This window comes from Orycteropus afer, unplaced genomic scaffold (genome assembly GCF_000298275.1).
Source record: "Orycteropus afer afer isolate SDZICR_OR568_19922 unplaced genomic scaffold, OryAfe1.0 scaffold00085, whole genome shotgun sequence".
NCBI lineage: Eukaryota > Metazoa > Chordata > Mammalia > Tubulidentata > Orycteropodidae > Orycteropus > Orycteropus afer.
In genome coordinates, this window is record NW_006921672.1 from 5,443,581 (window position 1) to 5,470,213 (window position 26,633).

General features: G+C 41.5%; 1 protein-coding gene across 1 annotated transcript; it reads right to left on the reverse strand.

The window, feature by feature from the left end:
• Positions 1 to 6,143: 6,143 nt before the first annotated feature.
• On the reverse strand, positions 6,144 to 20,075 carry CALCOCO2 (calcium binding and coiled-coil domain 2). The gene is made up of 12 exons (XM_042781085.1): positions 19,896 to 20,075; positions 16,147 to 16,249; positions 15,845 to 15,978; positions 14,617 to 14,742; positions 14,320 to 14,417; positions 13,693 to 13,762; positions 12,889 to 13,011; positions 12,520 to 12,606; positions 9,842 to 9,937; positions 7,903 to 8,038; positions 6,842 to 6,870; positions 6,144 to 6,323 (listed from the first exon to the last, which is right to left on the reverse strand). The coding sequence occupies exons 1-12, from the start codon at positions 20,073 to 20,075 to the stop codon at positions 6,144 to 6,146; spliced, it is 1,362 nt and encodes a 453-aa protein (XP_042637019.1).
• Positions 20,076 to 26,633: the final 6,558 nt, after the last annotated feature.

Here is a 26,633-nt window from a genome sequence, read left to right on the forward strand (position 1 = left end):
ACCCAGAGATATCGGCAGGAGCCATCTTACATCACGTGGTCCAGAGGCAGAGAAAGCCAGGAAACAGAAACATTGAATCAGAGCCAGAGAGAAGCAGGGTGAAGGATGGTAAGGGAGGGTGACTCTAAGCCTTAGCCTTAGAGTCTTAAAGGCTGGAATTCTATGAGACATTCCTATATCCTTAAAACCATCATCCTTCCCCACTACTATTGTCCCTGTTTCCTCAAATGAGCTTGTGATATGTGACCCAAGTCTTAAGCTATTTCACTCAACCAGGATGGAGACTTTCAGGGCAGAAACTGGTTTCTTTTTATATTCTAGCCCTTTTTCTTAAAAGTCCTTTGCATTCTGGGTCTTCTTCTTCAATCCTCCCCTTTTTGCAGAGACCCACAGGATACAGTCTCCCTTCTTTTCTGCCAGTGTCTGTCCCTCTACCTCTTCCAAAACACACTCCTGTAAGAAAAAAAACAAAAAAACTAAACTCACTGCCATTGAGTCGGATCCAACTCATAGCAACCCTTCCTTGGGTTTCTGAGGCGGTATCACTAGGGAAGTAGATTGCCCAGTCTTCCTTGGAGGAGTGGCTGGTGGGCTTGAAGCACCACCCTTCTGGTTAGCAGTCAAATGCCTTAGGCATTCCTCTAAGAAGGCCAGTCAAGTTGGACTTTGATCACACTTTAATTAACACTACAGTCCTATAGCCCATAAGTCCCTCAGTTTGTGAAATGACTTCCCTTATCTTTATTAAGTGTCCTTAAATTGCTTTTGTGGGTGGCATCTCCTTTCCCCCTTAGACTAGGAGAGCCCTGAAATCTGAGACTCTACCCAGCAGTTTGAGAGTTCCCTGAGGGCACAGAGAATGTCTTCATTAATCTCTTAGATATCTCAGGGAAGAATTTTTCTTCTATTTATTTTTTTAATCCGGGCCTCATACTAGCTCTGCACACTGTGGGTGCTCCATAAATGTTGACTGACTGAGTAAACAATAAACTCAGTCCCCTGGAGTGTCATCTTCTTTCTTTCTACAGGGAGAAAGTAATAACATTAGGCATAACAGACTGGATCTCTTAATGTGATTATCTGGTATTTGTGGGCTGGTGACTCTTTCCCCCAACTTTATTGGGTACATCCATCTCTACAGAATAGATATTTCCAAACAGAGACCACTAATGCTGCTGGCCAAATTGTGGGCTCCCATTAATTGCCCTGACCCTGTTCATCCTGATTCCATTGCTGCAGCCTCCAGCCCAAGACAGGGAGACAAACCAATGCTGTTATGGCAATGGATTGTACAGAGATAAGCACTTTAACCAAGTTCAACAGTATTGAACTTGCTCTGGATTTGTACTTGAGCCAATGCATGGCCTTAGCAGGTTTTTATCTTTTTAAAAAATTTAACAGCTTGAGATATAATTCACATAGCATACAGTTCACCAATTTAAAGTACACTATTCCATGTTCCTTTTAATATATTGTGTTGTGCAACCCCCACAATTTTAGAACATTTCACCACCCAAAAAAAAAAACCCTCCAAATTCATTACCTCCCAAACTCTTAGCCCTAAGCACTCATTAATTTTGTTTCTATAGATGACCTATTCTGGACATTTCATATAAACAAAATCATACAATATGTGGTCTTTTGTGACTGGCTTGTTTCACTTGGCATGTTTTCAAGCTTCATCCATGTTGTAACATATTAGTAATTCATTCACTTTCATTGCCTAATACTTCATTGTATGCATTGTTCGGGTGATGGACGTCAGGTTGTTGCCACGTTTAGCAACTTATTTCTCCATGCTTCAGTTTATTCATCTATAAAAATGAAAGCTAATAGCTAGCTGCCTTGTCTGTTTCAAAGGGTTATTGGAGGTACAAATGAAATATATAAAACACATTCTAAACTATAAAACACTATGTGACAGGGAAGGGGTAACTACGGGGAGGAAATGGGAAAAGAACGGTTATACTGTGGGGAATTGCAGTCAATGCCATGAGGCAAAATGTGTATGAACTGCTGTATGGAAAATGAATTTGCTCTGTAAACTTTCACCCACATCACAGTTAAAATTAAAACAACAAAGCAACCACACAAAATACTCTGAAAAAAACACTATGTGAATGTAAATACATTAAGGTTGATACGCAACCAAGTCAGGAGAGCACTGGGGTGGGTTATCTTCCCTGACCTTATGGCTTGTTGGTTAACTTATTGGGGTAGGTGAGTATCTTTTTGAGTTTGATCTCTATGTAGAATCCATTTTGCTTCTCTCGTAGGTAACAGACTGCATTTTTTAGCCCTGGCTTACCATCTCATCATTTGTTGCTAGGAGACCAGGCTAGAGTATGCTTGGCTCAGTGCAATCCATTGCTACTGTAGAAAATCACTCTATCACTTGATTCACAAGAGAATGAATAGTATTTGAACATCAAGCTAGTCACAAGTCATCCCTATTTTTAGCAAGAAGCTATGGGTGTTCTTAGAGGCCTTGGTTTACTGAGTATCTTGCCAGCTCCCTTTTCTGCTTTTCGGTTAGTTTTCTATTTTCAGCCTGTAACAAGTTTATTGTCTTCAAGACACTACAACGCAGACTCTTCTCCCAGAGATGGGTCTTTCCGAGACAGGCAACTGTCATCCAGGTGAGTTGCTCACTTGTCATTTTCACAGGCAGCTGGATTCTTCCTCTTGGATTTCTAACTCGGTTTCCCCGCATGGACAAGATAAACCCCCACAAATGGGGGCATGATGCACAGGAAGGTGCCTGAGTGTGGCACAGCGCATTAGGGATGCCCTTGCTGAAACAGTGAGTGAAGGTGCGCCATTTGAAGGGCGATGAGCTGTAGGTGGATCGCATGCTGCACTTGCATCAGGTTCCAAAGCTCATGGCCTACTGTCATGGTGGCGTCAGTCCAGGTTAGCTGTTTTTCACCAGTCAACATGTTCCTGGGTGACTTTCCACTGCCCACCAAGTAAATGTGTTCATGTAATGCAAAAACATTTTCATATTAGACCAAAAAAAAAAAAAATTAGGAAAAGAAAACCTATTGCTATTAATAAGCACAAAGACTCCCTAACTCCTACCTTTTGCAGGCATTTTACAAGTATAAAAGAGGTGCGTGCAAAGGGGATAGGAGAAAAAAAACCAAATTCACTGCCGTCGAGGCAACTGCTACTCATAGAGACCCTTCCTTGGGTTTCTGAGGTGGTATCAGTATGGAAGTAGATTGCCCAATCTTCCTTCCGAGGAGTGGCTGGTTAGCAATCAAATGCCTTGGGCACTATGCCACCAGAGCCCTGAAGGACGTCAGGAGCAGGCTGGAATAAGCAGTGGCTCATATTAGAATGATTGTTTCCTTACTAGTGGCTGCCTGGAGCCTAGTTCCCCCCTTCAAAGTCTTGGCAAGAGAGCTAAGGATAATGAACAGTGATTAAAGATGCTTTGTTTTATATCCAGGAAAAAGGGTCATTAACACCTCAACTATTTTGTCTTTTTTTAGTCCACTGCTATTGATACTCATGGTAACCCTCAGTAGTAAGGGGAAACACCAAACCAAACCCATTGCCATTGAGTCAATTCTGACTCATAGCAAGCAACGCTATGAACTGTCCCATAGGATTCCCAAGGCTGTAAATCCTCACAGAAGTTGTTGTTGTTATGTGCCGTCGAATCAGACCTCACAGAAGTAGCCTGTCATAACTTTCTCTGGCAGAGCAGTGGCGGATTTGAACCACCAACCTTTCGATTGGCAGCCAAGCACTTTAACTACTGTGCTAACAGTTTCTTAGCAAGGGCAAAGGTAATTCACCAGCAAATGGTATTCACTGATTTGGAGTATGTGCACCACCGCTCCTCTCCACCGATGAACTTAATTAAGACCTGACTAATCCAAAATAAGTGAGACTGCACTTTCCCATTGGAACTATCAAAGAGCAACAGAAATGTGCTGGGAGGAAGGGGATCTGCCAGAAAAACTCCTGCATCACCACCTCCCCATTACACAGCTGATCCTTGAACAGCAGTTTTCAACTGCCCAGGTCCATTTACACACACATTTTTTCAAGATTTTCAAGATATGAATCTTGGCAAAATTCAAGACACCACATCAGAGGAATTAACAGAATGTGACTTGATAGAGATGAGGTCTTCCAACCCAGTGCCAGATGATGAGGAAGAAGATGCAGAAGCAGCAGTGAAATCTGAAAACAAATTGACAAGACAATCTGACAGAAGAGTTCCGGTTATTCAAGATTGCTTTTGACTTCCTTTGTGACACACACCCTTCTATGATACAGGCACTGAAACTAAAGCACATTGTGAAAGGAGGATTGGTATTGTATAGAAACATTTTTAGGTAAATGAAAAACAATGCCAGACAAAAATTAGGTATTTCCGTAAAGTTACACCCAGTGTGCCCGCCTCCCTTTCTACTTTCTTCACCTCTACAGCCTCTGCTACCTGTGACAGCATGACCAACCCCTCCTCCTCAGCCTACTCAACTTGAAGCCAACGAAGATGAAGATGTTTACAATGATCCACTTCTACTTAGTAACTGTAAATAATTGTGTTGGACAGTTGAACTGTGTTGCCTGTTTTATGTTATCTGTAAAGCTTCTCTGGTCAACAGTAAGCTATCAGTAGTTAAATTTTGGAGAAATCAAGTTATATGTGGATTTAACTACATGAGGAGTCAATGCCCCACCTTGTTCAAGGGCCAACTGTGTTTCCATTCTAGTTTGTTTTAATGTCATATCTGATTCTTAAGGGGGCAAAAGGTTTATGAATCTGAAAGACATCTTACTGAAATGGTAATACAGGAGTAGTAATAGTTCCATCTTTTTTCAACCGAGAAATAAAGGCAAGGAGCTGTGACTAGGACAATACAGTTAGGCGAGGGTATAATCAGGGAAAACCTCAGAAGGAATGCAGAGCTATACTAGACTCAACTCTACTCATGACATCATGTTTTGTATCACTCAAAAGTTTTCGTACAAGTCTCTTCAGTTGACTGACCTGGTGTCACTTCCATTTGTTTAGTCCCTCGGGGGCAGAGACAATGGAATTGCTTTCACTCAGGCAATTCTGGATAAGAGCACTGAACTCGGTTCAGAAAGGGTGCCAAAATCCACAATGCCCCCTTGCAAAGCATGGTCAGAGCATGCATTCAGGACTCGAGTTCTCAACTTAATTCCTTCCCTGCCCAGTCCACCTCAAGATAGCTGCCAGCACACCCTTACTGAACAGTCAGGATGGGTCAAGAGTAATAACTGGTGGACCTCCCATTCCCACAGTCCTTTTGACCACACTTTTCCCATGAGCTTAAAAAGAAAAGACCATAAATTCAAGGTTTATTTAAAACGACTAAAGTCCCTAAAATACACAGCAGTTTATTTTTTGTATTAAAGTGATTTAACAATGTTTGTCTCATGATTGACTCATCTGTATTCAAATTCACCTGCTCAGAAAAAAGGTTCAAACCCATACAATTTCCAACAACTCTTACTATTCATAAGAAAATACTCATCATAATAAAAGTTATGTGCATAGGAAAGATCAGAGTAGAAAATGCCAATCAGGTGTCCAGAGACAAAGGCGGCTTTCTGTGATTGAAATAACATTTTCTGGCCATGGTTCAGGAGTAAGATGCTTCTGCTAGTAGCTGAGAAATTAAGATGAGAAACCTTTGGTATCCTAATTGGAGTTCTCTCCTGTGTAATTTTGGGTAGTCTAATGTAGTCAGTTGGATGAGAGGCCAGGGGTTAGGATTGAGGACTGAGTACAAATACACTCAAGGCCTAACCTTGAATGGCAGTGGGCCAGCTGGAGATCTAATCACTTAGTACTCAAGTCAGGCCTGTCGTGAATAGCCAAGTCAGTTCCATCCCAGGCCTCTGGTATTGGAGATTCTCAATGAATGGGCATTGTAAGTGAGGGGCTGGCACAGCTAGAGTTATTTCATTGGAATAACAGCCCTTAACACTATCCTTCAGCTAATCAACATGACTCCACCTCTAGGGACAGCAGGGCTGAATAAATCCCTAATAATATCAGATTAGGCAGGATCTTGAGTCCTAATTCATAGTAGAAGTGATAGGTTCTACTCTATAGAATCTCCCTACAGTACAGATCCAAGAGGCTGTGACACTTATAGAGAGTGGCAGAGCACATGGTCTTCAAAAATCTGCATCTGGTCTACTGGAAAGCTTTTGTTGCAAACTGGACAATCCAAACAAACGCCCTGCATATGATGCTCCACGGTGTGACCCTCCTTAGTCACATCATCAGTAAAGTCCACGTGGCAGGTGGTGCATTTTTTGATGGAGGCCTGGGGAGAAAAGCAGCAATTAGTAAAACTTCAGTTATATGTGGCAAGAGACCACATCTATCTTGTTTCCTACTTTACCTGCAGCACCTAGCATACTGAATGGTATATGGCAGGTGCTCAAAAACCTACCATGGAATAATGAATGAATTCACATTTGGAGATACTCACTGGGGCATTCTCTAAGCTCCAGGATCGAAAGGGCCTGATACTGCTTAAGTAGTCAAAATAGCTTCTACCCTGGAAGGGGTATTGGACGCATCTTTGTTTGGCTAGCTGCCTAGTACGTATTTCTTCCCTAGTCGTGCTACCAAACTTAACTCACAGCTGGCGATCTTGTGCAGCATGCTGACGGATGAACCGCTTTCTTCTCCCCACCTCAACAGGCTGGTTCAGGTTTGGGGACTGAACAAATTGATTCAGCTGACCTCTGGAGTTATCAAAATGAACCAGTCCCCCATATTCTCCCATCAACTAGAGTAGGAAAGGAAATTTTCTCTCAGATTTTTGCTCATACTTACCAGGCTGGGAGAAGAACTTTCTTGGATACCTGAGAGGAATAAAAAAGGTTTCACTCAGTGACAAACCCATCATCCTTAGATTCTCTCACTGTCCACCTGTGTTCTAGCAGATGTTTTCTGCAACTCTCATCGTTTCCTTTCTCCCCACTGCCTCTGCTTCTTTCTCTCTGGTATATACCATTTATTTCTGATATAAGGGATCAATGATAAAGGGAAGGAAAAGTATAAAAGGAAAAGGAAATAAAAAGGAAATGCACTTTCAATAGCCAGTTACATGAGATATAATCAGAAAAAACAATAAAGCTATTTTCAGAATAGAAAAATAAACAAGGTTTTAATAAGAACAATAACAACCTAACAAGAAAACAGTCTTGAGGATAGATTTTAAGGCTGCATCTGTACAAAGACATTTTTAAAGAAAAAATCCGTACCCTGCAAAGATCTGGTTATGACTCTTAAGACAAAATTACCACCATAAACTATCCAAAAAAGCAAATGAGGTCTTATATTGCTTTTGAAGACAAGAGAGAAAAGCTCCCCATTTGGCAAGCACACCCTACCCCAACTCCTTGAATGACAGAGTGTTTTTCACCCCATTTCCTGTCCTCCAAACCATGAGTCTCTCTGGAGCACACTCCTACTACCCTAAGTCAGGCCATCAGGGTGGCTGCCCTAACTGCCAGCTCCTGGGCAGAATAACCCAGCCCTAGTGCTTCCATTTCTAAATCTTAATTAGCCTCCTCAGCTTTGTATGTATATATCTTCTACATAAAGACATTTCTCTGATTTATACATTTGGAATATAGCCTCGGGACTCAATTTGTGTCTGCTGCCTCTGGGCGAATGATCTGATTTGCGTCTTCAGAATCCAGATTTATTTCTCAATTAACGCTTCACGCCTGGCAATCTTTCTATTGGATCCTCAGTTTCTGCCCAGCAAGTCTTAACAATGAAACTGGTCTTAATTAGCAACTCAGCCCCAAAAGAAAAAAAAAATTTAGTAGGGGAAAGAAATTTAGGCACACAGGGGCCTTCTAGCACGAACGACAAAGCTGTCTTACCACAATATGGGTTTCCATACACAAGTCCTGGGTTTTGTCGTGCACCTCCCTGAGCTGAAGCAGGCACTTGATATGGCAAAGAGTCAAAATCCAGACCCATGTAACTCAGCAATCTGCTATTCTCCCTCTTCAAAAGCTGGGGACAGAGAAACAGAGACACAGTGAAAGGGAGCAACACAGAACGATCACCAGGAACTGGGAAGGGGCAGTTCATTACAAGCAGCTCTCAATGTGGCACCGGAGAAACCCACATAAATGATAACCCATAATTCTTCAAAAGGGGAAACAGCAGTCTCAACATTCCAAATATTTGAGATCTTCAACTGAACTTAAATATATTTGCTGGATTTTGTTTAGATTAAAACAATACAGTTTCTGAATACATACCAACTGAAGTAAGGGGAGGGCAAATGTTTTGTGCATATATGAGGGAAGCTATATTAAGACTAAAACTGTTGTATATTATTGAGAGCAAGTGCTTCTTCCAATGTCCTTCCTAGAGTAATTTTTATACAACATGAACATTCATCTAATATAATCTTCCCTTCTTGGAAAAAAAAAACAGGAAATTAGTAAATGGGCCCATTAACATTTTAAGGTTTCACTATAGTTCTCAACAAAGCCTCCAAATACCAGATCTTTTCCTTCTTGTTGAACTGCCACTCCCACTCACCCTGAGACAAACCCAGGAAAATAGGTATTTCAAACTCTAGATAGACTTATCTAAGTCAAATGAATGAGAATCAACGACAAGCCCTTCTCAAAGGCCTTCTGCAATACTGTAACACATGGGCATATGACCAAAGTAGAAATGACTGCCTGGAGGAATAGTCCACGTGTTGCAGAGAAGGTAGGTGGAGAACTGTTGGAAGTGCAGATCTAGTAGTCATGAGGATGCCTGGACACCTAGTTTTTGATGCTCGGCAAGAGCAGGAGAATGACAAGTGTAACCACTTTATCTGCTGCCATCACCCTCAATCAATCAATCAACAATAATTTAGTGTTCAATACTTAGCAGATAATGAAGTATTGGCTGCATGAATGAATGGACTGATGAAAGAATGAATGAATGCACAGCATTTATTAGAGGCCTACCATGGGTCCAGAACTGGTACAGACCACCACTTCTATTACTGGTTTGGCAGCAGAGAAAAAGGAAAAAGTGCTGTAGGAAATGGGTCCCCTAGCTAGCATAAAAGTAACAGGATACTATACCTCTAAAGAACATACTTTTAATAGCTGTCAAGGTAAGCAAAATAAATTAGGTCATCAATACTGCTTCTTTCATTATCTATATTTTTATAGCACAGAAGAACTACTCCTTTCAAGGTGACTATAGCCATACCACACGAGTTTCAATTGTAGAACAGAGAGGCTTTTGTGGTAGATTGTCAGTCGTTGTCATGTGCTGTTGAGTCGGGTCTGACTCATAATGACCCCTCCTTGGGTTTCTGAGGCTGTATCACTACGGAAGTAGATTGCCCAACCTTCCTTCCGAGTGGCTGGTGGGTTTGAACCACCAGCCTTCTGGTTAACAGTCAAGTCCCTTAGGCATTATGCCACCATAGCTCCTTTGTGGTAGATTAGGAAACCAGATTAAATTTAATCTTTGCTCAGGAGCAACTGTCTCATCTATTGTCTCAGAAAAGGGCCCTTTTATTTAACTTTTTATTTTATCACCATTTCTGATATACCCTGCTCCTTCCGCTTAAGACCTTGGAGTTGAGGTCCACTCTCTTTCACCCTGCTGGTGTGGTGGTGAAGCTGCTAATCAAAAGCTCAGTGGTTCAAACCCAACAACTTTTCTGCAAAGAAAGATGTGACAGTCTGCCTCCATAAAAGATTATAGCCTTAGAAACCTTAAGGGGAGGTTCTACTTTGTCCTAGAGGGTTGCTAAGAGTAGGAATGGATTTGAAGGCAGCAGGTTCACACACTTACATCATTTTCTCCCTCCATTTTCTCATTTTCTCTCTGCAGAGTTTTACATATAAACTCATTCTCACTCAGTCTTTTTGATAGGTCAAAGTTCTGGTCCTATCAACAATAAAAAAAAAAAATTAGGATTAGGATCACGAATTGTAATCTGAGAATGTAGAGGATTCTGGCCTTCCAGGGAGGTGGGAATGAGGTGGGGTGGGGAGGGAAACGGGACAGGGAGGAGTGGTACTATGGAGGGGATGCTGACTTATAGAAAGGTGACGTAACAAAATGCCTGTGCTGGCATCAAGATGCTGGGTTCTTCTGGTTTGGCTGAGAGAATAACTCATCAAATGAAGAAAATGTAAACTTAGGAAAAACCTCAAGACTGACTTGACAGAATTAGGGATAAATGGAGCCTTGTTTAATCCCACCCACCCATGAAAACAATCATCATTGTTCTGAATAAACATCTAACTCACTGAAGCGTGAAGCACTTCAGGGTAAGTTGGAATGACTTTCTCCCACAGGGTGAGAATAGAGATCTGGACTCAAGTTTCACTAAGGAGGAAGGCATTTATCCAAGACTACAAGGAATGCAGACTGGGTCTTCTACTTCCCAACTTGACGGGTTGGCTTGACTAGTTTCAAGTACCCCTAGGCATGCTTTAGTGCTTTTGTCTCCTACCTACATACATACACATTCGCATACCTCACAAAAACACTTAAGCTAATCCTACTTGTGGTTTTCCAAGATTTTTTATTTGACCGTTGGTGCCCAAATTGCTGTGCGCTTCTAGCCGACCCTGGGGTAGTAATGCGAGAAGGGGCTACCCGACGACAGTGCTCACTGCAGGCTCCTTGCTCCCCATCCCCATTGGCTGCCGCTGGCTCTGCTGGTCCTGCTTCACTTCCTCAAAAGGCAGAAATAAGAAAGGACTATCTGAGTCTGCACAGAAGCCTCTCCAATGATTACAAAAACCTTCCCTGAGGAAACCCAGAGACCATGACTGAGCTGGGGCCAATTCTGATGGGAATCCCCAAGCTAGTTTCTGGCCTCACATCATTTCCCTTCTGTTTTTGGCTGAAAGATAAAGTTCTCCTGCGAACAAGGATGTATGATCCTCTGGGCTAGGTCTGAGAGCCATGGTCTTTATACCCCTTGTTTTCCTGGGCCCCTTGTCTCTGCCACCTACCAGTGCAGCAGCCCTGAGCTGCCTGATCTGTCTGTGGAGGCGCTGACACTCCTTGTACTTCTCTAAGAAACAGGCTTTCCCGGCCTCTACCTTTGCCTTTAGGTGTTCCACCTCTTGTACTAACTGCTCCTCCACTGCTGTTCTGTCGTTTCTAGGCTCCTGAAGTATAAAGATACATAATCCTCATAGTTAAAGGCCTTTGGGAATACACATGAGGAATAAAGAATTGCCTCAGGTCTTGAAAAATACCTCATGAAAACCAAGGAAACTCACACCAGCCACAAGGAGGTTCAAACCTTTGAATGGCTATGTTATTGAAAACAGTAATTCCACTGCACTATCAGAGGTCACAACAAATTCTAATGTGTGTATAAGGGCCAGGCAAGTAATGTAACTGAGTGAAGGAGCTGGATGCAACAAAACAGCAAAGACTGCAGCAAAATGAAGAATGCATGCCCATCTGAAGGGCACAGCAGCTAACTGGCTCCAGATAGTGTTGCTATGTGGGAACATGGGCTCAATGTTGCCACATCCTCCAAATTTGCCAAAGAAGTTGGAAATACATCTTTTTAGAAAGGGAAACATCCAATTTTAAAATGATGCGAACTACAGTTGACCCTCTGTATCCATAGGTTCCACATACATGGACTCAACTAATCACAGATCCAAAATATTTGGGGCAGGGGGTATGGAATTACGTGGTCAAAGCAATCCTGCAAAGCTTCACAGAAGTCTAAAGTGCTATTTACATAGCATTTGCATTGTACTGAGTGTTAGAAGTAATCTAGAGAGGATTCCAAGTATATAGGAGGATATGCTTAGGTTACACGCAAACAGTCCACCATTTTGTATGAGGGACTTGAGTATCCCTGGATTTTGGTGTCTATGGAGGTCCCGCAACCAATCCCCACAGATACCAAAGGGCAACTGTACTTTAATTTTGGGGGCTGAACTTGACCTGTGAGCTGCCCATTTGCCAACTTTGTTCTACTCTTTACTGTTACGCTGAAACTATATATAACAGTAGGTCCTCAATAATTGACTAAATAATGATTGAATGAATGATGCATAGATATGAGTTACAATCCCCATAGTTAGATATCTTCCAGACATCAGGATTTCTCATGCCCTAACATCAATTCAGAAAACGGGGCTTCAAGGCACCTATCTTAACCTGAGGCTTCTTTTCCAACACTATAAGACATTATTAGTCAATTAGGCTTTCATTACTACAGTCTATAATTATAATTGCTATTATTATTAATTATGACAAAATTTGCTATACATTTGCTATTATACTTCTAAAATTTCAGTATTTCCCTGTTACTCATCATGTATTAGAAATGCCCACTTCTAAAGATTTTGTAAACAGCAGATTCTCTTTTTAGATAGGGAGCAAACCATGCACAGGCCAATGTTATTCCAGCCCGTCACCTGAAAACAGGGCGTATCAATTCCCTTCCCCATGCCCCGTCCCAGCAAGTCACACAAAGACAGACGTGCCGTTAACTCCTGCCGTTTCCTTGCTGCGGCAGTTTCCTTCTGCTTCATCTCCAGCACGGTCTGCTCAAGCTGTTTCTGATGCTTCTTCTGAAAAAAAAAAAAAAAAACGGTTTCAGTCTCACGCTGGGAAAACATTTCCTCTACCCCACCATATACCAAGGAAAGGCCCACTGAGCTAACAAGCAAGTAGCATGCAGAAGAGGAGACAAGTTCTCTTACAGTTTCTGAGAAAAACTGTGAGCATCTCATGTGAGATGGCTTTTTCTGAGAGCTCTCCCAGAGCCAGTGACATCCAGGTAAAGACAAGGAAAGAAAGTGTACATATTTTCTTGCAAATGCCTAAAAATGTTATTTTCTTCCATGCTCTACCTGATCAGTTAAACTGAGAAACAGCTGGTTATTTTCCTTTTTCAGATGCTCCAGTTGCTCGGTCTTATCTTTATCTCCCTGAGTAAGCTTCTCCATTTCTTTCTCCTGAATTAACAGCTGGGCCTAAAGCGACAACAATATGACTAAGATATAAGGGAAATTAAACAGAAACAATGCCTTTTTTTTTTTATGTACAGTAACAAAGAGATGTGTTTCCCCAACAACTTCCAACTGCCAAATATCCTTCAGAACTTCATTTTTCAGCTCTACCAAACCCCATAATCTTAGACCCTAAAGCACTCCTTAAAGCTGTTCTTTAAGGCATAACCTCCTAAAAATGACAGCAATTCTGATGTCTCTGCTTTACATTCCAGGCTTTCAAGTAAGATTTGCTTGGAAGATATGTCACTAAAAAGAGTTTGAAAACCATTGGTAGAGAGGATTGTCATCCATCTGAAGAGTGAAAAGCTCATGATAAGTAAAGTTGAACAAATTCTTCAATTCCCTAAGGACCAAAAATAGTTTGAAAACCACTGGCAGAGAGGATTGTCATCCATCTGAAGAGCTCATGATAAACATAAGTTGAACAAATTCTTCAATTCCCTAAGGACCACGATGGTTTTAAAAAGAGGAGGAGGGTGTGTGTGTTTGGTTCAAAACCAGAAAACACACAACCTGAAACTTCAGTCCTGTGCTTTGAAAGGTACACTGTGAGGCACTTGTTACAATGAAATGCATCTTCCCGGGCTACCAGAAAGTGGTGGCAGTTGGCAAGATTAAGAAAATACAAAACACATTACCTACCTGAAGCTGATCTACTCTGTTTCCCATCTTCTCATTTTCTGAAGACATCTTCTGGTTTTGCTCTTTGAGTCTGTGGAGGTAGAGCTGACTATGTTAAACAAGTGCTGACCTCAGAATCTAATGCTATATTACTTAATCCAGAGAAGCAGCAATAGTTGTTTTTCTTGGTTAGCTGCCTCTGGCCTTAAATGATACATGGATCGCTTGGCTCTAACCTTGTAGGATTATTTTAAAATCCACTAGTCTCTTTACAGGAGTCCTGGTGGTCTAGTGGTTAAGCGCTCAGCTGCAAATCAAAAGGCTGGCAGCTTGAACCCACTAGCCGCTCTGTGGGAGAAAGATGTGGCAGTCTGCTTCCATAAAGACTATAGCCTTGGAAACCCTGTGGGGCAGTTCTACTCTGTCCTATAGGGTTGCTATGAATTGGAATCAACACGATACCAATGGGTTTGGTTAGTCTCTTCTACAATCCTGTTTTGGCTTCTTGACCCCAAACGACTGCAAGTATTTAATCCCTAAAGTTAGTATTTGAACCCAGGTCATTTTTCCTTCCCATTTTGATACAAATTCTCTACCTAAGGGTATCTGATATCATCTTCATATCTAAGAATTATGGAATAAACTCACTGAAGCAGCTCTATCTCCCAACAGTCCTTCTGCTCTTTCACTTTTTGTTCCAACTTCTTATTGATGCTCTTTAGAGTTTCTAGCTCCTCCTGCAGTCCCTAAAAGAAAACAGACTGAAAAGTCATCAAAGGGACAATCCAGTTCAAGTTTTTCTTTTTTTAGTATCTCAGACAGTCAACAAATATAATTAGTATAAGGGAGTGAGATCACAAGCAAAACAGACAATGTTGCTGGGTAAGAGGCAGCATCCAATTCTGCCCTCTGTGATCCAACTTCACCTGTAGCCAGCAGCCATACCTGCACCTTCTGGAGCTCAGCCTGCATTTCTGAGTTCTGTTTCTGGAGGCTGCTACAGCTGTCCTTCAGCTCCTGGTTTTCTTTACAAAGCTCCTTGTTACGCTGATCAATCTCCTCCACCTCTCCCTATGAAAGAACATTACACAAACTCACATTTGACCCTTTATACCGCAGTGGATATTTAGGTCCCTCTGAAAGAAAATTCCCATAAACTGGGGGGGGTGCAGGTCTGGCTGATTTCCCACCCACTGTAGTGACACCCGTATACCCTCAATGGGAGCAGCAGCTTCATCTAGTTCAAGGTGTGATATGGTATTTCCGCAGAAGGACAGCATGAAGGTTATCAATATCACAAAAATCAAGGCCATAAAAAGTCAAAACAAGGAATGAAAGAAGGAAGCAATGTAGATTCTTCTTGCAGACACTTAGTATTGTTTGTCTCTCCTACTGCACTTAGCTCCTTGAGGCTTGGGACAGTGTTTTTTTTTTTTTTTTTTTTTTAGGATTTGGGTGAAGATTTACAGAGTAAATTCACTTTTCATACAGCAGTTCACATATACTTTGTCTCGTGTCATTGACCAAAATTTACAATGCAGCAGCTCCCCTCCCACTTCCTCCCCATAGTTACCTCCTCCCAGTGTCCATCCCTTCATACTCTTCGAGAGGCCCATTTTCTGCCAACCCTGTATATGATCTTGGATACACTCTCCATTTAGACATACATAATTGTTTAGCTTGTTCACCCATCTATCCGTTGGGACAGTGTTTTAATTCTTCACTACATCCCTAGTGCCTACCACGGTGCTGAATGAAAAGCAGGTGTCCTGTTAAATGACTAAGTAAATGAATCTAATACACGACAGGTCTGGCTCAGAGTTGAGAGAGATATAAAGATTATTTGGTACTTCTATCCTCAAAGGAGCTGATTAAAAAAAAAAGAGAGAGCTGATAAATTTACTATGGTGGTAAGGTGTACATATGACAAGAATTAGGTAATTGGAAAAGTTAAGGAAATAACTCAGTGGCATATGAGTCAAAAGTTTAGAAAGGAGAGATAATTTATTCTCATGATTCTTTTTAAGGTTCTGAAATCATTTCTGAGTGGGTTGCGGTGTTTATTATATAAATTTTCCTAACACTATCTGGCTCAAAAGACTTATTAGTTCACTCTTGTCCTGGAATTGCTAATCTGATGGCAGAAAGGGATCAAGGTGGGATATTTACAGACCTGAGTGGTAACAACCAGGATGTCTTCTTCACTTTCTGGACGGAACTGGAAAGGGATACTTGCTCCTCGGACCACACCATCCTGATCCACATAGCAGAACTGGTAATACTCATCATCCTTGGGCAGGTAATAAGCTGAAAACACAACATGTTTTTTAATCCAAAATAAGGTCTATTCAGAAAATTTTAAATACAGGTTTGGTTTGGTTTGGTTTTTTTGCCCCAGAAAGGACAAGCTCAAGATGATTAATTAGCCTGGTCTGCTGAATGTCTCCAACACCTTTGATCCAGTAATTGTCTCACCTTTGAAGTGGACTTCCTGCTGTTTGGTTGATTCGCTGTTTAGGTCAATGGGCAAAGTAACCCACATGAAAGTGTAATACTCACGGGTTGTCTTCCATCCCACCTGCAAAGACAAGAAAGCTCTTGTTCAGCACCTGAAAGGGAAAATATTATGTAGTCTATCTCTTCATAAAATACACTTCTTATTTGTATATGTTGGAAATACAACCGAATGGGTTTATTATGTCAGGATTCACACACCATGGATCAAATCTTGGTTTTGACTTAAAACAACATATGGTTAAAATGTCTGCTACAACTGAAAATTGACATGTACACAAAGTCCAAAATATTAGACTTAGCAGGAAATAAGAACTAGTTACTTAACATAAGCTTTGCAAAAATTGTATCTCCTAGTCAGACACAGAATTGAGTGACTGGGGAGAAAAGTTCTGGAATTGTGAACCTCAATCCTGTTACCTTCTTACAAAGAGGATTCTTGGAAGTTCTATAGCAAAAAGCACTCTGGCCTGTATTTTACACTGGCTTGTCCTTTACTGTGTCCAATTCAGCCTTGCCACCTATACCAATTATACTACTGCATTTTAAAAATGCATCCTTTTGAATAATGTATGTGTGTGGATGGGTGGGTGGGAAGCAGGGAGTCTTAGCAATCTTGTGGTTTACGAAGGCCCCTTCTAGGTACTGAATGCAGTAAATCATAAGACTTGAGAACACAATAAAATATGCCTTAGAGCAGAAAGCTGGCCAAGTCGAAAATCTTCTCACTAAATGTAAGATGGCGCAAATCCTCTGTGGAAGATGAGAGCACGCCAGAGAACTGAAAGAGAGCCATTGTATCTCCAAGGGGGGATCTCGGCAAACGAGAGGCAAAATTATATTTACTGCCATATTTTGACCACGAGACCACCTCGGAAACCCGAGGAGGGGTTGCTATGAGTCAGATCCGACTCCACGGCAGTGGGTTTAGTTTGGTTTTGAGCCCAGTGGGAAGAAAAAGAACTAAAAACAAATTCCACTTTTATATATTAAGGAATCAGAGCAAGAGTTGAAAAGGCTATACTGAAAGCTCATCAGAACATACGAGGGCATGTTTTAGTGTCTCATTAATACACACCCCATTGCTGTAAGCATCTCAGAGCCACTGCAGCCTGCGGTGGTCCAGGAAGCAGGAATTTTATGGAGTCCTCATTCACATCCTGGAGTTTCTTAATGCACTGTGACCGAAATATCATTTGAGAAGGCCTCAGAATTACTGCTGTCTTGGAACAAGGAAACAACTTCCAGCCATCTGCAATTTCTGGCCTTGGCTGCTCTACTAGAGGAGACTTAAGGCAAAAATGACTCTCCTAGTCCCAGTCTGCCTCTGTGGCATTTCTCCTCTTTGAAACCTTGAAAACATTTAAAGGCCCAGGTAGAGGAAAGTACAGAGCACAGGATCACAGATTAATTTGAAGGCAAGAAAGCTGCCTCTCACCCACTTTAGGCTCTATGATTGGTGGTGGCTTTCTCTATATTGAGAAGATGTAGCATATGCCTGCATTCAAAAACACTAAGTGCCTCCCAGGCCCCAGGAACTACTGGCAGTAAAGGGGATAAGGAGTTGAGGAACTTGATTAAGGCAACACAGAAAAGAACACTGTGGGATATGAAGGAAGCAAACTTTAAGATCAACTCTTAATTCTGTAATTGTTCAAAGGGATCCAACATAATCCAGGAGAAAAAGTCCAGGCTTGGGAGTCAAACACACTTGACATTAAATGCTACTTTAGCACTTACTCACTGTGAGACCTTGGGAAAGTCTCCATCTCTCAAGTCTATTCATTTTATTCGTCTATGTACAAGAGATAAGCCCACCCACCTCATGGGGCTGCTGTGCTGTGAGGATCAGAAAACACACGCACACCACACATAAAACCTCACCAAGGACCTGGGCACACGCAGTATTTTCTCAAACAAGCAAACTTGCATTAGTAGCTTAAGATTTCTTACAACTTTTGGGCTTCAGGGTAGGTGTTCAAGTTCATAGTTTTATGGACAATGAACATTAGAGAACTTTCTCTGAATTAACCTTATTTCTTTATTTGCATATGGCAATGCAAAATGCGTGACGCATTCCAAATAGAGATGCTGTGGGTTTTTTTTTCAAATGCTTTTAAACACATTTGTTTTTAAAAAGCACAAGATTTCCATTTAGTTTATAACAAAGTCTTCACTGGTAGTTGGTTGCTCATTACTTGGAGAATACAAACATTCAGTCTAAATAAAATAGAAATATAAACATGTTGCAAGAAATAAGTAATTTTTTAACCATTTTTTAAAAAATTTTATCTATGCCTACACTGTTCAATGATAGCCATTAGCCACATGTGGCTACTTTAATTAATTGAAATTAAATAAAATTTAAAATACAGTCACACTAGCACATTTCAAGTGATCAACAGCCACATGTATTGGACAGCAAAAGTATAGCTCCATCATGGAAAGCTCTTGGACAGCACCAGTCTGTATGTTTTACTACACTGAGGGAAGCAAAAAAAATACCGTCTTCTTTCTAAGAGAAAATGCTCTGCTGTGTCAGTTTTGTGTTAGTTCACCTTTCAGCTTGATGATTCAATATCCTGCAGTCTTAGGAACTGTCATGACACTTGCCAGTGTCCCTGTGGTTGTCAACTAGTCCCACCTCCAAATACCAGTCTTGTTATCTCCAGCTTTTATAGCTCCATCAAGGAGTTTGGTATTCCAAACAATTAAGGAAAAGCTATCTAATGAAGGATGTGAATAAGCAATGGGTTCTTCACAGTGCAGTGAAGAATGGTGTCTGATTTCAGGATGAGCAGCACAGCAAACCGGCACATGACATAGTGAGGTGTCAAATCAAAGGTCACTGATATTGGAACTCAGCAGTGTAAATTACTTAAATCTGACCTTTATCTCCAGTCTCTGCAAATAGGAAGATCTGTCATTATGGAGTGCGTATGTCTGTGCATGTGTCAGAAACAAAGAAAGGCTATGGGAGGAGGATAATAAAGGAAGAAGTGGTTGAGGAAGCTGATTATAAAAAAAATAGTATCAGTTTCTATACTTGAACTGACAGGGTGATTAGACACTGGAAGAGGTCACTGACGGGGCCCATAAACTTGGTTAGAAATTTTTACAAAGAAGCGAGACATACTCAGCAACAGATTTCCTGAATGCAGGGTGTGGGACCAGGTAACCTCTCAACATCTTTTCTAGATTTGTGGTATTCATATTAAAACAAATTAAACACTGGACTAAGTAAGGATGTGTTGCTTAAAATCACAGACCTTACATAAGACTACCCATCCCTGTCAAGCCATGTTGTTGTTGTTGTTGTTGTTATGTGCCGTCGAGTCCGCCCCAACTCATAGCGACCCCTCCTTGGGTTTCCGAGGCAGTATCACTACGGAAGTAGGATTGCCCAACCTTCCTTCCGAGGAGTGGCTGGTGGGTTTGAACCGCCAGCCGTCTGGTTAGCAGGCAAGTGTCTTAGCCACTATGCATAGGATATTTCAAAATAGGATATTTAAAAAAAATTGCAATTGGTCTATGAAAGCATTATTAAATTTGGGGATCAAAACGTTTGCAATCTTATTTTAGTTTGAGATTGAATTTAAAACGTGCATCCCACAGCAGACGTTGGTGTGAGAAAGTGGCCAGACATAACACAAAATGCTTTAAGATTCATCTCTAGCTCCTGATCACTTGGTACTCAATTAACCACTTACTCTAAAGATGCCAATCCAATCCTTTCGACGAGGGATGAAATGCTGGGTGAGGGTATAATAGCATGTGATGTCCCCTCCAGGGACATAAAACTTCTCCACGCTGTTAAAGATGACCTGAGCGAAGTGACAATGATCCAGCAAGACAGCCGATGTGGGGGGATCTTCTACTGTATCATCCATGGTGAGGATCCTGTGGGATAAAGTAAGGCACAGAAAAGATTGTCCGATTTGCTACAGAAACGCTACAGATTTCTGGGCACTCACCCAAGAAACATTCCGTTCTAGGCAAATCGGGAAAAGCAAAAGCCTGACAAGTACTGAGCTCATACAACTTGCTTTCTGTTTCACTTTGAGCCACTTTGCAGTTCACAACTTCCTCTGCTACAAGAATATCCATGTACCATGGACATTTCTATATTACCACCCTCACCTTTATCCTTGTTCCCCTTTCCTTAAATAACTAAGGCAGCCTGAAGAACAATGGCCTCAGCTGGGAATCTTAATTTACGTTATAGATTTTTAATCCCAACAAGCCCTGTGACTTTAAGAAAGTCAATCTCTCTGGATTTTAGCTTTTCCATTAAATTCCATTTATAATTCCCATAATTATCAGTCCTGCCATATAAAAGGTACTGTAGTAAGAGCTAGGGATGGGAGTGGGAAGAAGGAGATGAGAGAAAGAGACTGGCATGCAGTGGTGACAAGCATGGATTCTGAGAGCAAAATGGCAGAATTCAAATCCCAACTTTACCAACTAACTTAACTAACTTGGTTCTGAGTCTGTTTCCTCATCTGAAAATGGAGCGTGTAACACCTACCTCATTTGGTTCTGTGTTTTGAGGGGTTAGGATTAATTGAAATAATATTAAGAGTGTAGCCCTTAAATCAGTGCTAGGCACTTTATACAAAGAGAGATGCCGAATGACAAAGTATTTAGGTTTTATTTTGAAATGTAAGCAACCAGACCTTTCCAACCCCCCCAAGAAGTTGGTCTTATTATAGAGAAAGGCAAGAAAACTTTGGGACAATGAGCTGTCTATTCTTGGGATTGAGATAAGGAACTAAGAAATGCATCAGCTGTCTGTTTTGTGACACAGCTTAGCCACATCCTCAACCTCAAACCTCAGATCGGTTTTTCTAAGTGTGTACGTGTGTGTGTGTGTGTGTGTGTGTGTGTGGAGGGATATGTGTGTCACGTTCCAGTCCAGGTCAAGTCTTGTTCCCTATGATAAGCCATTGCCTGTGGAATGGTTTCTTTTAGATGTTTATGGAAAGGTAGACAGGGAGATTTCTCAGCTTACAGACCCCTATTTTTACTAGTGGTCTCCACTCATGTTGAGGCCAGCATGTCCCCTTGTCTCAAACCTAGATTACCAATTTATCTGAGCATGTAGTATGACTTTATTCTTTTGACTAAGGATCATGAAGAACATTCAGATAAGAATGATTTTCTTAGGGCCTGCCCCTCAATTAATCTACATATCATACTTCCTGTTCTTTTCCTTCATTCCTCAGTTGCCATTGAGTTGATTCCAATTTACGGTGACCCCACGTGTGTCAGAGCAGCACTGTGAGCCATAACGTTTCCAATGGCTGATTTTTCAGATTACCAGACCTTTGCACCACCCAGTGACTCCTTTGTCTTTCATAACACTTACATAATTTGTCTTCTCCATTTAAGACTATGAGCTAGCCTGGGAAACCCAAGGAGGGGTCGCTATGACTTGCAATGGCAGTGAGTGATAGTGAGTGTGAATAAATAAATAAGGTATGCACGCCATCCATCAACACGTAAAAGGGAGGGACTTTGTAGGTAAACCATGATGAGGTTAAGAATTCTTTTCCTACCCCTACCCTCTATTTTTTGTGGGGCTGGCGCAGGATCAGGCAGTGTTTCGTTCTGCTGTGCATGGGGTCGCTATGAGTCGGAAACGACTCGACGGCACTTAACAACAACAACAACAACCCTCTATTTGTAGGAGCTCTGGTGAAGTAGTGCTTAAGGCACTTGACTGCTAACCAGAAGGCTGGCGGTTCAAACCCACCAGCCACTCCTCGGAAGGAAGACTGGGCAATCTACTTCCGTAGTGATACTGCCTCAAAAACCCAAGGAGGGGTTGTTATGAGTAGGACTGGTCTCGATGGCAGTGAGTTTGGTTTGGTTTGGTCTCTATTTGTTGGGTATCTTTGGAGAAATTGCTGTGCCTCACCTTATTTACTTTCCCTAAAACAAGGTGAGGAAAACAGTCTCTACTACCCTGAGACCAGATGGTGCCCTGAGGCCACCGAGCACACCAACTGCCTCTGATTAGGGTCACAGTACAATAGAAGGTCTGGGACAGAGAAAGAGAAAAAAAAACATAGAACAAAATTCAAAATCATAAAAAAGACCAGACTTACTGATCTGATAGAGATTGGTGGAATCCCTGAGGTCTTTAGACACTCTTCAAGACTGGAATTGAACCCACTCTGGGGGAACAACTTTCAGCCAAACAATAGACAGACCTATAAAGTGAGTAATACCAGGGAGGAACGTCCTCCTCAGTACAATCAACCATACAAAACCAAAAGGGTAGCATTTGCCCCAAAACAAAGCTTACAAAAAAAAAAACAAATTCACTCCTCGAGTTGATTCTAACTTACAGTGACCCCTCCTTGTGTTTCCTAGGCAGCATCACTACGGAAGTGGATTAGACAATCTTCCTTCTGAGGAGGAGTGGCTGGTAGGTTTGAACCAGCAGCCTTCCTGTTAGCAGTCAAATGCTTTAGGCACTACACGACCAGAGCTCCTAAAACAAAGCTTCTCACTGCCCTTGAGTCGAACCAACTCAGTGACCCCTCCTTGGGTTTCAGAGGCAGTATCACTACGGAAGTAGATTGCCCAGTCTTCCTTCCAATGGGTAGTGGCTGGTGGGTTTGAACCACGAGCCTTCTGGTTAGCAGTCACATGCCTTAGGCACTATGCCACCAGAGCTAAAACAAAGCTTAGGGGGCAGGAAAGAAGGATGAATGGAAACAGGGAACCAAGGGAGGAAGTGGAAAGGGTGCTGTTACATTGAGGAGACTGCAACTAATGCATGAAACAAAATGTGTATAAACTGTTGAATGGAAAATTAATCCAAAACCAAATAAAAACTTTTTCTGCAAACTTTTATCCAAACCACAATAAAAAGTCCAAAATAAATAAATGAAAATAAAACTGGGCAAGGAGATGATAATCTCCAAGTGCTATGCCAATTCTTAGTATGACTGGTTCAGCTGGCATGGCTGGTTCAAATGGCAAGGTGCCAAAAAAGCAAAAGGCACAGATTTGACTTCCTTAAGGCCTCATCAAATTCACACTCCATTACCCACCTTCCACACACTCAAACTCTGGCAAGTTGTTTTGCAAATGGATGCTACTTTGCAAGGCAAGACCAGCCAAAGGTATGGGTGACTTTGTACCTTTCTGCCCTTACTAGACAAAAGAACCCAGATCTCATGCCAGTCACAGTCAGTCTGAAGAAGACACAGCACATACATACAAAAGGACATAAAGAGCTCATATCCTGAGAGTACAGCCAAAGGAAACACTGCAAAAGTCAACAGCCTTGGCTTCTTGCTTATCAAAAATGCAAGAGACTCCATGAAGCTTCCTGTTTCAGAGATCTCATCACCTTCCCAGAAGGACTCAGCAGGCACCCAGTGGTATTCTGGGTATTTGTAACTCAATCATTCTTGAAATAAAGGTGAAAATTCTCCCCAAGACTGGGGAAAGGATTAAGGAGAGGAAGGTACAATGGAGAACAGCAGTGGCTTCCCTTCTCTACTTACTAAAATGAGGGCAGAAAGGGCCAGGGGTAAACCTACCGCATATAACCATGCCAATCTGAGCTGAGTTGGTAAGAAGTTCTCTAACTTTTCCTGGAAGGAAGATATCAACTGATCTTTATGGTCAAGTGATCCTTAAAACCTTTCCTCCCTCTAGTGATTAAAACTCTGGGAAAAAATGGGCTCACAATAACACTTTGTGGAATTACTTTTCTAACAAAGCAATCTAGACATTACTGTGCATATGTGTCTGGGGGGTGAGGGTATAGGAGTGTAGAGGGAGATTGTGGAAGGAAAACTGGAATGATTTGATCAACTTTCCCCTCCATATAAATTGTCCACCAGCCACTTCTAATTGTGGAAATAACCATAGAGGCAAGGAAGCAAGACGAAACATAAGAACAAAAGTTAAATTTAGAAGTACAGAGAACTACTGACTCATGAAAAAGCAGTGTGGGGGGGATTAGGCCTCCTAGAAATTATGGAATGTTATTCCACCTACCTTCTTATTCCCACTCCCCAAAATCAAGGACTGGCCACTTAAGAAGTGATGTGGGAAAATGGATTTTTATAAGCAAAACCATCAAGCATAGGAAAATAATGCACAGAGGTTTCACAAATGATCAGAGACACTTAACTTCGTCCTGGACATAGTTACTTTTCTTTTCAGCCAAATTTCCAAAAGGATTAGGGTCCTTGGAGGAAGTAGGCGATATATTTTACAATGAGTCCCCTGAACTGGCTCCAGGCGTCTAAGAAAACCTGACACATTTTCATGTAATGAGCTCTTCGAGCCTTATATACTTTCCCCAGGACTGTTCTATGGGAGCATAGATGTTCCATGTCCTCTTGAATTCTACTCATGTTCTCTCTGAGTTAACCCCAGAATGACACTGGTATGCTTTTTAGCAGAAAATAAAAAAGGTTGTAAAGCTTCCTGGTTCAGAGCCTAACAATGCAAATATTCAACCAAATCAACAAACACATCAATTTTTCTGAAGATTTGTCCTCATGTATGCTGAACCACAAACAAGAAATACTATTAAAAATAACTAAAATTGTACCTTAAAGAATGGCCAATCTTTTTTCATTAGTCTTTTATACCAGTGTTTCAAGACAAATGAAAACTAGGTAGCTTCTCTGGATTAGTTCACAGAAGGAAACCAAATAATTCTACAGTCAACAGGATATGTAAATTAATGCTTCATTTGGTAATAGTGAAAACAAAAATAAATAAAAGCCAAACCCACATTTAATCTAATTCTTTCCTCCTCCTTACTTTCTAAACAATTAGCAATATGGACTAACAATTTGAATCCCACTCCTCCCTGGCCCTGGAAGAGATGTTTACACATAACCACCCCTGGAGAACACTGGCAATGTGTGTATCCATAGGTGTATCCATAGCATCCTGTCCTAAGACAGGTAGCAAAAGCAAAGACCACTCATCTCAAATTACTGAGCCACTCGCTCTCATCTGAGCTTTCCAAATGGATTCTAGTTCCTATTACCTAAGATTTCTGAGAGTACCTTAGAAAAATTTGATACTCCCATGAGACTTTTACTATATTAATTGACAGCTGTTTGGATTGGCTGTCCAGCTTCTTCTAAACAGGCCCTCATCCCATGTACCACACTACCAAGTGCCAGCTGTACTAGGTGGAGACCAGAAAAATGACTCTGGGACATGAGATTAACACAAGTGGAAGAAACTAGGAAAAGCTTAAAGCTGAGTGGTAAATCTCCATTTTACTGAGATAATCTACTTTTTCCTTGAAAGGCGTGATTCTGCCAATTTCTTGAGTAATATTGGCAATGACAGTGTTTGAAGTGTAAGTGAAAAGATGATTGAGATAGGAGCCAAGGAGTGACTGTCTTAGCTCTGCCACTAACCTGAGACCTTCGTCAAATTACACTCCCTGATTTTAGGCCTCAGTTTCCCTGGTAAAATACATGGATCAGGTTATGTAATCTCTAAGGGTCTTTCCAGCTATAATGATAATCCTAAGTGAAAGAGTTTATTTAACTGTTTTCCTTTTCATCTAAGAAAATAAGGAAGCATGATATTTTATCAATAAGCAAAGCCACATGGAGCTCTGGTGGCGTAGTGCCTAAGGCACTTGACTGCTAACCAGAAGGCTGGCGGTTCAAACCCACCAGCCACTCCTCGGAAGGAAGGTCGGGCAATCTACTTCCACAGTGATACCGCCTCAGAAACCCAAGGAGGGGTCACTATCTGACTCCATGGCACATAACAACAACATTTTTTAATAAGGCCAGATTAACCGACCATAAAGACAATACAACTTGTTCAAGCTAGGTAAATCAGGATTACTACCCTTTTCAGGGTCCTTTCCATTCTACAGCTAAAAGTAGACTTTCAAGCCCCAATGAAAGTACCTGGGAAAGTAAGCCATCTGGATACTCCTTAATCATGTGCCCTCCATAACGTTCAAATGCCTACTGCACTTAAAGCCTTCTACTGTAAACGGTTTTTGCAACAGCGGAGATAAGTTATAACAAACCATCCATAATTATTCTACTCAGCTCCAATCGTGGCCATTTGTTAGCTTACATCAGGAGCAGGGAATCTGAAGGGACAGAGAAAGTTAACGTTATCTAGAAAGGATTGAAATTGTAATATGGGTGGGGAAATTAGCCCTCAAACTAAACGGCAGTTGTTGTTGTTGTTGTTGTTAGGTGCCATCGAGTCGTGGGGAGGGGCAATGTCAGATTAACCGTAAAAACTTGTCTGTCACTACACCTTTGTTCTTCTTGGCTGTCTACTACACTTCCGTCACTTACAGAACCCCTGATCTAGGGCCTAAACCTACTCGTAGCTGGAGAAACTGAGGCCCAGAGGGGCAGCTGGGATGACTCGGCCTCTTAGAGTCAGTGTCCCGCCTCAAGACTCAACGCAAAAAGCGA

Excerpts from the sequence above, each read along its gene's own strand:
- CALCOCO2 (XM_042781085.1), bottom strand. The coding sequence starts at position 20,075 with ATGGATGATACAGTAGAAGATCCCCCCACATCGGCTGTCTTGCTGGAT. Across the intron at positions 14,743-15,844 it reads TCCTGGTTGTTACCACTCAG|GGAGAGGTGGAGGAGATTGA; the intron begins GTCTGTAAATAT and ends GTTCTTTCATAG. Across the intron at positions 12,607-12,888 it reads TTCTCAGTTTAACTGATCAG|AAGAAGCATCAGAAACAGCT; the intron begins GTAGAGCATGGA and ends TTTTTTTTTCAG.